The 12,125-nt window shown below is 41.9% G+C and overlaps 1 protein-coding gene across 4 annotated transcripts in view; it reads left to right on the top strand.

The window, feature by feature from the left end:
• The window catches only part of dym (dymeclin), a 375,569-nt gene that overhangs the window by 312,057 nt on the left and 51,387 nt on the right, over positions 1–12,125 (top strand). For all 4 annotated transcript variants that reach the window (XM_073064068.1, XM_073064065.1, XM_073064064.1 and 1 more), the window contains one exon: positions 8,996–9,178. In XM_073064068.1, the coding sequence (XP_072920169.1) occupies positions 8,996–9,178 (183 nt within the window). The remainder of the gene's footprint in view (positions 1–8,995; positions 9,179–12,125) is intronic.

Genomic DNA, 12,125 nt, shown 5'->3' with positions numbered 1-12,125 from the left:
TTTGACAAAGCCATGCTGACTATTCCTAATCATATTATGCCTCTCCAAATGTTCATAAATCCTGTCAGGATCTTCTTCATTAACTTACCAACCACTGAAGTAAGACTCACTGGTCTATAATTTCCTGGGCTGTCCCTACTCCCTTTCTTGAATAAGGAAACAACATCCGCAACCCTCCAATCCTCTGGAACCTCTCCTGTCCCCATTGATGATGCAAAGTTCATCACCAGCGGCTCAGCAATCTCTTCCCTGGCTTCCCACAGTAGCCTGGGGTACATCCCGTCCGGTCTCGGTGACTTACCCAACTCGATGCTTTCCAAAAGCTCCAGCACATCCCCTTTCTTAAGATCTACATGCTCAAGCTTTTCAGTTCGCTATAAGTCAGCTCTACAATCATCAAGATCCTTTTCTGTAGTGAATACTGAAGCAAAGTATTCATTTAGTACCTCTGCCATTTCCTCTAGTTCCATACACACTTTTCCACTGTCACACTTGATTGGTCCTATTCTTTCACATCTTATCCTCTTGCTCGTCACATACTTGTATAATGCCTTGGGTTTTTCCTTAATCCTGTCCACCAAGGCCTTCTCAAGGCCCCTTCTTCTGGCTCTCCTAATTTCATTCTTAAACTCCTTCCTGCTAGCTTCATAATCTTCTATATCTTTATCATTCCCTAGTATTTTGAACCTTTCGTAAGCTTTTCTTTTCTTCTTAACTAGATTTACAACAGCCTTTGTACACCACGGTTCCTGTACCCTACCATCCTTTCCCTGCCTCATTGGAACGTATCTACGCAGAACCACACGCAAATATCCCCTGAACATTTCTTCTGTACGTTTCCCTGAGAACATCTGTTTCCAATAAATGCTTCCAAGTTCCTGCCTGATAGCCTCATATTTCCCCTTACTCCAATTAAACGTTTCCCTAACTTGTCTGTTCCTATCCCTCTCCCTCTGCTATGGTAAAGGAGATAGAATTATGATCACTATCTCCAAAATGCTCTCCCACTGAGAGATCTGACACCTGACTAGGTTCATTTTCCAATACCAAATCAAGTACAGTCTCTCCACTTATAGGCTTATCTGTATATTGTGTCAAGAAACCTTCCTGAACACACCTAACAAACTCCACCCCATCTAGGGAGATGCCAATCGATATTTGGGAAATTAAAATCTCCCACCACAACAACCTTGTTATTATTACTCCTTTCCAGAATCTGTCTCCCTATCTGCTCCTCGATGTCCCTGTTACTATTGGGTGGGCTATAAAAAACACCCAGTAGAGTTATTAACCCCTTCCTATTCCTAACTTCCATCCACAGAGACTTAGTAGACAACCCTCCTTTTCTGCAGCCATGACACTATCTCTGATCAACAGTGCCATGCCCCCACCTCTTTTGCCTCCCTCCCTGTCCTTTCTGAAACATCTAAAGCCTGGCACTTGAAGTATCTATTCCTGCCCCTGCACCATCCAAGTCTCTGTAATGGCCACAACATCATAGCTCCAAGTGCTGATCCACGCTCTAAGTTCATCCACTTTATTCGTAATACTCCTTGCATTAAAATAGACACATCTCAAGCCATCGGTCTGAGTACATCCCTTCTCTATCACCTGCCTATCCTCCCTTTCGCACTGTCTCCAAGCTTTCTCTATTTGTGAGCCAACCTCCCTTTCTTCTGTCACTTCAGTTCGGTTCCCACCCCCTTTGAAGTTAGCCCCCTCACCTTAAATGCATGCCTTCTGATATTAGACATTTCATCCCTTGGAAAAGGATGTTCTCTGTCTACTCTATCTATGCCTCTCGTAATCATATAAATCACTCAGCCTCTGCCACTTCAGAGAAAACAACCCAAGTTTATCCAACCTCTTGCTCGTTATGTCATTTAACTCTCTTTTTGATAAGAAGCCAGTAAATGAAGAGCTGAGGGTAACCCATCACCAAGACCAAGGAGATGGTGGTGGACTTTAGGAGATCTAGGCCTCATATGGAGCCAGTGATCATTAATGGAGAATGTGTGGAGCAGGTTAAGACCTACAAGTATCTGGGAGTACAGTTAGACGAGAAGCTAGACTGGACTGCCAACACAGATGCCTTGTGCAGGAAGGCACAGAGTCGAATGTACTTCCTAAGAAGGTTGGCGTCATTCAATGTCTGTAGTGAGATGCTGAAGATGTTCTATAGGTCAGTTGTGGAGAGCGCCCTCTTCTTTGTGGTGGCGTGTTGGGGAGGAAGCATTAAGAAGAGGGACGCCTCACGTCTTAATAAGCTGGTAAGGAAGGCGGGCTCTGTCGTGGGCAAAGTACTGGAGAGTTTAACATCAGTAGCTGAGCGAAGGGCGCTGAGTAGGCTACGGTCAATTATGGATAACTCTGAACATCCTCTACATAGCACCATCCAGAGACAGAGAAGCAGTTTCAGCGACAGGTTACTATCGATGCAATGCTCCTCAGACAGGATGAAGAGGTCAATACTCCCCAATGCCATTAGGCTTTACAATTCTACCGCCAGGACTTAAGAACTTTTTAAAGCTATTATTAATGCTTTTTGAGATGGTGATTTAGATGCATATCATATTTTTTTTTTACTGAGTTAAGTATTGTATGTAATTAGTTTTGCTACAACAAGTGTATGGGACATTGGAAAAAAGTTGAATTTCCCCATGGGGATGAATAAAGTATCTATCTATCTATCTATCTATCTATCTGTCTAGATATTAGTCCACAGTGAAATCAGCATTTCAAATTAATATTGAATCAGATGGTTTGAAGAACATTCCCATGGCCTGATAGAATCTACCCTACGTTATTGAGAGGCAACATTGGAGATTGCTGGGACAATGATAGAGATCTCTGTATTCTCTTTTTCTGGAGGCAGGCCCTAAAGGTCTGAAGGAAAGCTGTTCCTTTCTGGCACAGCCAACACAATTGAAAATGGATCTTGCTTATTTTGAATTGTGGGACACATACAGAGCCTATAAAAAGTATTCATCCTCACCCCTCAAGTTTTCATGTTTTATTGTTTTACAACATTGAATCACAGTGGCTTTAATTTTCCTTTTTTAACATGATCAACAAAAAAAGACTCTTTCATGTCAAAGTGAAAACAAATCTCTACAAATTGGTCTAAATTTATTAGGTTGGGGTTAATTGGGTTTGTTGGTTTTTATTTGGGTGGGCATCGCACCCAAATTTGCACTGTATCACTAAGTAAAATAAATATTATTAAAATGTGTACTGTAAATATTAACATATACTACTTTTGAGATTCATTTTCTTGCAGGTATTCACACTAAACACAATATAATCAGTGAAAAACAATGCACAAACAAAAACTGACACACAACCAATGTGCAAAACTAGTATTGACTGGGATGATTTCTATGGAGAATTGATCAATTTGTTAATTCACAGCCTGCCATTGTGTCAACTCCAACCACAGCTATTTAGTTTCCCTCTCTCTTTCGTAAAATAATGCTTTATTTGTCACATGTTCCTCAAATAATCAACACGTACAGTGAAATGCATTGTTTGCGTTAACAACCAACACAGTCTGAGGATGTGCAGTGGGCAACCAGCAGTGCCGCTGTTCTTCTGGCACCAACATAGCATGCCCGCAACTTACTAACCCTAACCTTGTACGTCTTCAGAATGTGGGAGGAAACTGGAGCACCTGGAGGAAACCCACGCAGTCACAGGGAGAGGTACAAACTCCTCACAGACAGCGGCGGGAATTGAACTCGAGGTACAAGAGGCTTAGATTTTGGAGCTTGTTGATTAGAACTCGGAGTTAGTCCTGTGAGTTGAGTTGGTAGCGGGTGGCAGAACACTGAAACAGGGTCTACATGTGTGCTTGGTGGCAGCAGGGTGTTAAGGAATCTACATCCTGTCCCTGTGTCCACTCTGTATTGAGTCAAAACTCAGTGCAGTTTCCTGGCTGAACTCATTTCATTCTAGAAAAGCGACTTATTTTTACCTCTTTAAAACTTAAAACTGCCATTGCCTAATCACTTCTTCTGCATTTACTTCAGTCTATGTTATTGTGTTGTCTTGGTAGCATCCTCCCTTTGGTTTCCTCTTTGCTTTCTCCAGTGTCGTTATTGCACAACCTGTTATGGCAATGAGTCAGTCAGGCCAAATCTGTACATTTAAACTGTTTGCCAACACTCAGTCTAGGCCCACATTTGGGCAAGGAAAGGGTGTAGATAGCATCAAGAGATCTACTTCAAAGTTCAAACTAAATTTATTAAACTAAGTACATATATATCAATGTAGACAACCCTATGATTAATTTTCTTGCAGGCATTCTGAAGAAAAACATTATAGAATCAATGAAAGACCGCACCAAGTTTGAGCATTCAACTGGTGTGTAAAAGGCAACAAAATGTGTAAATACAAAAAGAAAGAAGTAATAATAATAAATAAGCAATAAATATCAAAAACATGAAATGAGGAGTCCTTGAAAGTGAGGCCATAGGTTGTGGGAACAGTTCAGTGTTGGGGTGAGTGAAGTTATCCCCTCTGGTTCAAGAGTCTGATGGCTGAGGGGTAATAACTGTTCCTGAATCTGGTGGTGTGACCCTCCATGAGAAGGCAACTGGCAGATAGTTGAAAATGAAGTAGAACATAGAACATAAATTATTACAGCTCAGTGCAGGCCCTTCGGCCCAAAACATTTTAACTTACTCCAAAATCAATCTAGTCATCCTTCCTGCATCGTCCTCAATTTTTCTTTCGTTTATGTGCCTTCCAAGAGTTTCTTAAATGTCCCTAATGTATCTGCCTCTGCTATCACTCCTGACAGGTCACATCACACACCCACCACTCACTCTCTCAGCATAAAAAAACCTACCTCTGACTTCCCTCTTCCCTATACTTTACTCCAATCACCTTAAACTTGTGTCCTCTCATATTAACTATTTCCACCCTGGGAAAAAGTCTCTGGCTGTCCACTCTATAATGCCTCTTGTCATCTTAGACTCCTTTATCGTGACCTCTCATGCTCCTTCACTCCAAAGAGAAAAGCCCTAGCATCATAAGACATGCTCTCTAATCCAGACAACATCCTAGCAAACAATATCAAAGTGGATAGTAAAAGCTTTTTCAAGTATGAAAAAATTAAAGCAGAGATGAGAGTGGATATAGGACCACTAGAAAATGAGGCCGGAGAAATAATAACAACCAGATGTTGAGGGTGTGAGGGAAGAGAAGTGGGTGCAGTTACTATTACAAGGGAGAAGGTGCTCAAAAAGCTGAAAGACTTAGGGGTACATAAGTCACCTGGACCAAATGAACTGCACCGTAGGGTTCTGAATGAGGTAGTGGTAGAGATTATGGAGGCATTAGTAATGATCTTTGAAAATTGTTGGACTCTGGCATGGTGCCAAAGGACTGGAAAATTGCAAAATTAAGAAACGAGGAAGGTAGCAGAAAGGAAATTATAGATCATTGTTTGGAAAAATGTTGGTGTCATTTGTTAAGGATGAGGTTTTGGGATACTTGGTGACACAGGTCAAGATAGGACAAAGTCAACGTGGTTTCCTTAAGGGAAAACCTTACCTGATGAACTTATTGGAATTATTTGAGGAGATTACACATAGGATAGATAAAGAGTGGATTTGTATATTTGGACTTACAAAAGGCCTTTGACAAGGAGCCACACATGAGGCTGCTTACCAAGTTAAGAGCCCATGGTATTACAGGAAAGTTACCAACGTGTTTAGAGCATTGGCTGATTGGTGGGAGGTAGTGTGCAGGAATAAAAGGACCCTTTTCTGGTTTATTGCCAGAGACTAGTGGTGTTTCACAGGGGTCGGTGTTAGGAACACTTCTTTTTATACTGTATATCAATGATTTAGATGATGGAATTGATAGCTTTCTTTCCAAGTTTGTAGATGATATGAAGATTGGTGGAGGGGCAGGTAATGTTGCAGAAGGACTTAGATTTGAAGAATGGGCAAGAAAGTGGCAAATGAAATACAATGGTGGAAAATGCAAAGTCATGCACTTTGGTAGGAGAAATAAATGTGCAGACTATTTTCTAAATGGGGAGAAAATCCAAAAATCTGAGATTCAGAGGGATTTGGGAGTCCTTGTGCAGAACACCCTAAAGGTTAACTTGCAGGTAGAGTCGGTAGTGAGGAATGTAAAGGCAATGTTAGCATTCTTTTCAGGAGGTCTTGAATACAAGAGCAGGGATGTGATGCTGAGGCTTTATAAGGCACTGGTAAGGCCTCACCTTGAGTATTGCAAACAGTTTTGGCTCCTCATCTAATAAAAGATATGCTGGCACTGGAGAGAGTCCAGAAGAGGATCACAAGACTGATTCCAGGAATGAAAGGGTTATCATACAAGGAATGTTTGATGGCTCTGGATCTGTAGTTACTGGAATTTAGAAGGATGAAGGAAGATCTCAATGAAACCTTTCAAATGTTGAAAAGCCTAGAAAGAGTAGGGAAAAAAAAGAAAGAGTAGATGTGGAAAGGATGTCTCCCATGGTGGTGAATCTAAGGCAAGAAGGCACATCCTCAGGATAGAGAAGGGAGGTGAATTTGTGGAATTTATTACCACATACAGCTGAGGAGGCCAGGTCATCAGGTGTATTTAAGGTAAAGATTGATAGGTTTTTGATTGGACACTGCATGAAAAGTTATGGGAAGAAAGCCAGGGAGCCACTGCTGTTCACTCTGCTGACTCACAACTGTGCAGCAACACACAGCTCAAACCACATCATCAAGTTTGCCGATGACATGACCGTGGTGGGTCTCATCAGCAAGAACGACGAGACAGCTTACAGAGAGGAGGTGCAGCGGCTAACGGACTGGTGCAGAGCCAACAGCCTGTTTCTTAATGTGAACAAAACAAAAGAGATGGTTGTTGACTTCAGGAGGGCACAGAGCGACCACGCTCTGCTGAACATCGACGGCTCCTCGGTAGAGATCGTTCAGAGCACCAAATTTCTTGGTGTTCACCTGGCGGAGAATCTCACCTGGTCCCTCAACACCCGCTCCATAGCAAAGAAAGCCCAGCAGCGTCTCTACTTTCTGCGAAGGCTGAGGAAAGTCCATATCCCACCCCCTATCCCCATCACGTTCTACAGGGGTTGTATTGAGAGCATCCTGAGCAGCTGCATCACTGCCTAGTTTGGAAATTGCACCATCTCGGTTCGCAAGACCCTGCAGCAGATAGTGAGGTCAGCTGAGAAGATCATCGGGGTCTCTCTTCCCGCCATCATGGACATTTACACTACACGCTGCAAACAGCATTATGAAGGACCCTACACACCCCTCATTGAAACTCTTCTCCCTGCTGCCATCTGGGAAAAGGCACCGAAGCATTCGGGCTCTCACGACCAGACTATGTAACAGTTTCTTCCCTCAAGCCATCAGACTCCTCAATACCCAGAGCCTGGACTGACACCAACTTACTGCCCTCTACTGTGCCTATTGTCTTGTTTATTATTTATTGTAATGCCTGCACTGTTTTGTGCACTTTATGCAGTCCTGGGTAGGTCTGTAGTCTAGTGTAGTTTTATTTTCTTTTTTTTCTGTGTTGTTTTTACGTAGTTCACTGTAGTTTTTGTACTGTTTCATGTAGCACCATAGTCCTTGTAAAGCATTGTCTCGTTTTTACTGTGTACTGTGTACCAGCAGTTATGGTTGAAATGACAATAAAAAGTGACTTGCCTTGACTTGACTTGATGAGTGGGGTTGAGGAGAGGACAAAAGGATAGCCATAATTAAATGGCAGAGCGGACTCGATGGGCCAACTGGCCTAATACTGCTCCTATGTCTTATGGTCTTATAAGGTGGATGTGGAAAGGACATTTCCTGTGGTGGGGATATCCAGAAATAAAGGGCACAATCTCAAAATTGAGGAGCGACCTTTAAGACAGAGGTAAGGAGGTTTTTTTGCCAGAGAGTAGTGAATCTGTGGAATGCTCTGCCACAGACTGCGGTGGAAGCCATGTCCGTAGGTATATTTATGGTGGAAGTTGATCATTTCCTGATTGGTCAGGGCATCAAATGATATTGCAAGAAGGTAGGTGAATAGGATTGATTGGGATCCAGGATCAGCCATAATGGAATGGCAGAGCAGACTCGATGGGCTGAATGGGGTAATTCTGCTCCTATGTTTTATGATCTTATGGTCTAAAACTGGTGATCGTACTCCAATTGTGGCCTGGCTAGTGATTGCTGTACTCTATAACATTTGAAAATATTTTTAAAACCCTGAGAAATCATTAGTTTGATCAAAATGTGGAAGAGCATACTAGCTTTTTGCAGTCTTATACTCATTTAAATTAAATATTGTGGAAGGACAGCATAAAGCGGGACTGTAATAATCCCAATAAATATAAAAAGTCATCTTTTTGAAATGATAAAAACCATACTTTTGGAACTTTAGCTTTTTAACTTCTGTTATATGTACAATACTTCCTCCCTGTTGTTCCTACCACCAAGGAGAAGGTACACACTCAGCATTTTAGGAACAGCTTCTTTCCCTCTGCCATTAGATTTCTAAAAGGCCCATGAATACTATCTCACACCCAATGCTGGAGGAACTCAGCAGGTCAAGCGGCATCTATGGAAAAAAGTATAGTCGACCTTTTGGGCCGAGACACTTCATTAGGACTGGAGAAAAAAAGATGATGAGTCTGAGTAAGAAGGTGGGGGAGGAGAGGAAGAAACACAGGTGCTGGAGGGGAACCTGTTGAGGTCCTCCAGCATTGTGCTTGTGCTGCTTGGACTTTCAATATCTGCAGATTGTCTTGTTTGTTACTACCTCACTGTTTTGCTTTCTTTTTGCACTACGTTTCTAACTGTAACTTTTTAATGTATTATAATGTACTGCTGCCATGAAACAACAAATTTCATCACATGTGTTAGTGACAATAAACCTGATAATGATTTTGATTCTAATCAGTCAATGGGACTGAGCTTCTGTCCATGAGTTCCTTATGAGATGGAACTTACTCTTTGCACTTTCTCCTACACAGGCTCAGGATGTCAACGTGATAGAGGAAGTAATTCGAATGATGTTGGAGATCATAAATTCCTGTTTTTCCTCTTGCCTCCACCACAATCCCAACCTGGTTTATGCACTCTTATACAAACGGGATCTCTTTGAACAGTTTCGCACACACCCTTCCTTCCAGGATGTGATGCAGAATCTTGACTTGGTAAGGAGTTAATTTAGTGAATATTCCATTTATTAAACCTTGCCTACGTTTTAGCTGCAATAATTGAGTTTGTCTGTAGATACCCAATGAAGAATTTTTTGTTGAAAAAATGTTGTTGACACGTTGACCACAATTAAACCAGTATAAAACAAAAACAAAATAACGTTATGTCATGTAAAGGAAACAGCTTCTGATAGGTTGGTAACAGGTACAAAATGCTGGAGGAACTCATCAGCCCAAGCAGCATCTATGAAAAGGAATAAACAGGCGATCTTTTGGGCTGAGAAGCTTCATCAGGATTGGAAAGGGTCTCGGCTCAAAACGCCGATTGTTTATTCTTTTCCATAGATGCTGCCTGACCTGCTGAGTTCCTCCAGCACTTTGTTTGTGTTACTCTGGATTTCCAGCATCTGCAGGATCTCTTGTGTGTACATTTTGATTGTGGGCCTTGAGCTACAAACGTCACGTTCAAGGCCACAAGTGACATTGATTGGTTGTTACACTTTGAACTGAATTGAATTGACTTTATTACTTACATCCTTCATAAACATGAGGAGTAAAAATCTTTACATTATGTCTCCATCTAAATGTGCAATTTATGGTGATTTATAATAAATTTGTTAACTGAAAGGTTGGAACTGAAATGAAAGAGGGCTGGCAGTCATGAGCTTGATCAGTAGGTGTGCTTAGATTTCAGGATTAATGTCCAGAAGAAATAGTAGGATAATAGTAATAATAAGAAGAACAATAATTTACATCCTTACCCAGCAACACTAAATGTTGACCAAAGAGAGGTTCTCTATCAAGTATGTACTGCACAACATCACTCCTAGGCAATGAAAGTTCAGAAGAGGACACTGGCAGATATGGACTGCTTTTCATATCTCTCAAGAGTCAGTTTGCAATGCTAGCAAATATCGATCATGACCTTCAGTGTTTCAGCACAGTTCTTGAGCATTTAATCAAAAGAAGTTTTTTTTAATGATCCAGCCACTAGCTGGATAAACTCCACCGTGCACGGTCTCGAACCCGACTGCAAAAGAAGGAGGGTTGGGCATGAGGCTAGCAACCCATCCCGTAAAAACCCAGAGCTACAGAAATGTCAGCAGAAGCTTCAATGACCTCATCTTGGGAGAGGAAGGATAAAGAAGATGGGTTACACCTGGAGACAACATGAAAGATTGCCCCAGGACAGAGGACTATGGTGAGCTGTCGGCACCCTATGCCCCAGTAGGGGTGACGAGCTTAACTAACTAACAAACAAGCAGGATAAGGAAATAAGCAACAAAATCCTCTTACAGCCTGAAGGATCTGTTTATGATCAGTTATCTGCAGTGGGCTGGCACTGTTGTTCTCATGCTTGACACCATTGTCCCAAAGCATTCTTCCAATTCCATCACCAAAAGAATTGCCAGGTAGACAAGGGGTTATCAACCTGTGGTATATGGACTCCTTGCTTAATGGTATTAGTCCATGGTATAAAAAAGGTTGGAAACCCCTGAAGTAAACAGAGGAAACTTACGAAGGCTCTCCAGTATGTGTAACATCTTACTAAATCCCTGGTACATGACCATTCAAAATGCAGAAGATGGCACTGAGAATCCCGTATCAGTTCAATTGGAACAAGTATAATGTTGAAGGAATAGGGTCTCATCTGAATGTGCTCCCCTTCACCCCCACCTGCTCTACCTGCATCACTGCTTAGAATGGAAACTGCACTACAGCAGACAGGAAGGCTCGACAACGGAGAGTTAACACTTCCCAAAACATCACTGGCACCAGTCTACCCACTGCTGAGGACATAGATACAGAAAGGTGCCGGAAAATGACCGGTAGCGTCATGAAGGATCCTACCCACCCTGCTCGTGGACAATTTATCCCACTCCCATCAGGGAGGAGCTACGTAGCATCCACACCAGGACCACCAGACTCAAAAACAGTTACTTTTCCCAAGCAGTAAGGCTGATCAACAGCTCCACCCACTAACCCCACCACTGCATTTTTATTTCCTATCAGTCACCTTATGTACAGCCCAGCATCACTTATGGACATACAATCAATCCAGATAGAGTATATAAGCTATCTGATGTATTTATAATTATTTTGTATCTTTTAAATTATTATTGTGTTCCTTATCTTTTGTGTTTTTTTTGTGCTGAATCAGATCCAGAGTAACAATTATTTCATTCTCTTTACACTTTTGTACTGGAAATGACATTAAACAATCTTCAATCTGGTAGTGCAGACTGCAGGTTCACACTAGCCTCATTGGCCATCTCAGATCACACACGCCAAGAGTGGAGATAAGTCATCCACGACCCAAGGAACTGTGCAAAGATGAAAAGGCCTTCTTTGTTTGATTTGGTCTGTCACCAAAGACTCTAACAAATTTCAACAGATGTTCTGTAGAGAGAATTCTAACTGGTTGCTGACCGTCTGGTATGGCGACGCCAATGCACAGGTTCAGAAAACACTGCAGAGGGTTATAAACTCACCCATTTCCATCATGGGCACTGTCCTCCACACCATCTAGGACATACCATCTTCTCATTATTACTATCAGTGAAAAGGTACAGGAGCCTGAAGGCACACACCCAACATTTTAGGAACAGCTATTTCCCCTCTGCCGTCAGATTTCTGAACAGTCCATGAACCCATGTACACTACCTCACTATTTTGCTCTCATTTTGCACCACTTTGTTTTATATATTCCTATTGTCAATTGTAGTATTTTTACTGTATTACACTGTACCGCTGCTGCAAAATAACATTGCATGAGCTAATTCAGTGATAATAAACCTGATCAACACACACAAAATGCTGGAGGAACTCAGCAGGCCAGGCAGCATCTAGGAAAAGAGTATAGTCGATGTTTCAGGCCGAGACCCTTCATCAGGACTGAGTTTCTCCAGCATTTTGTGTGTGTTGCTTGGATTTCCAGCATCTG

The sequence above is a fragment of the Hemitrygon akajei genome, chromosome 13 (genome assembly GCF_048418815.1).
Source record: "Hemitrygon akajei chromosome 13, sHemAka1.3, whole genome shotgun sequence".
Taxonomy (NCBI): Eukaryota; Metazoa; Chordata; class Chondrichthyes; order Myliobatiformes; family Dasyatidae; genus Hemitrygon; species Hemitrygon akajei.
The sequence above is the reverse complement of the archived record's forward strand: the minus strand, read 5'-3'. Positions and strand labels throughout refer to the sequence as shown.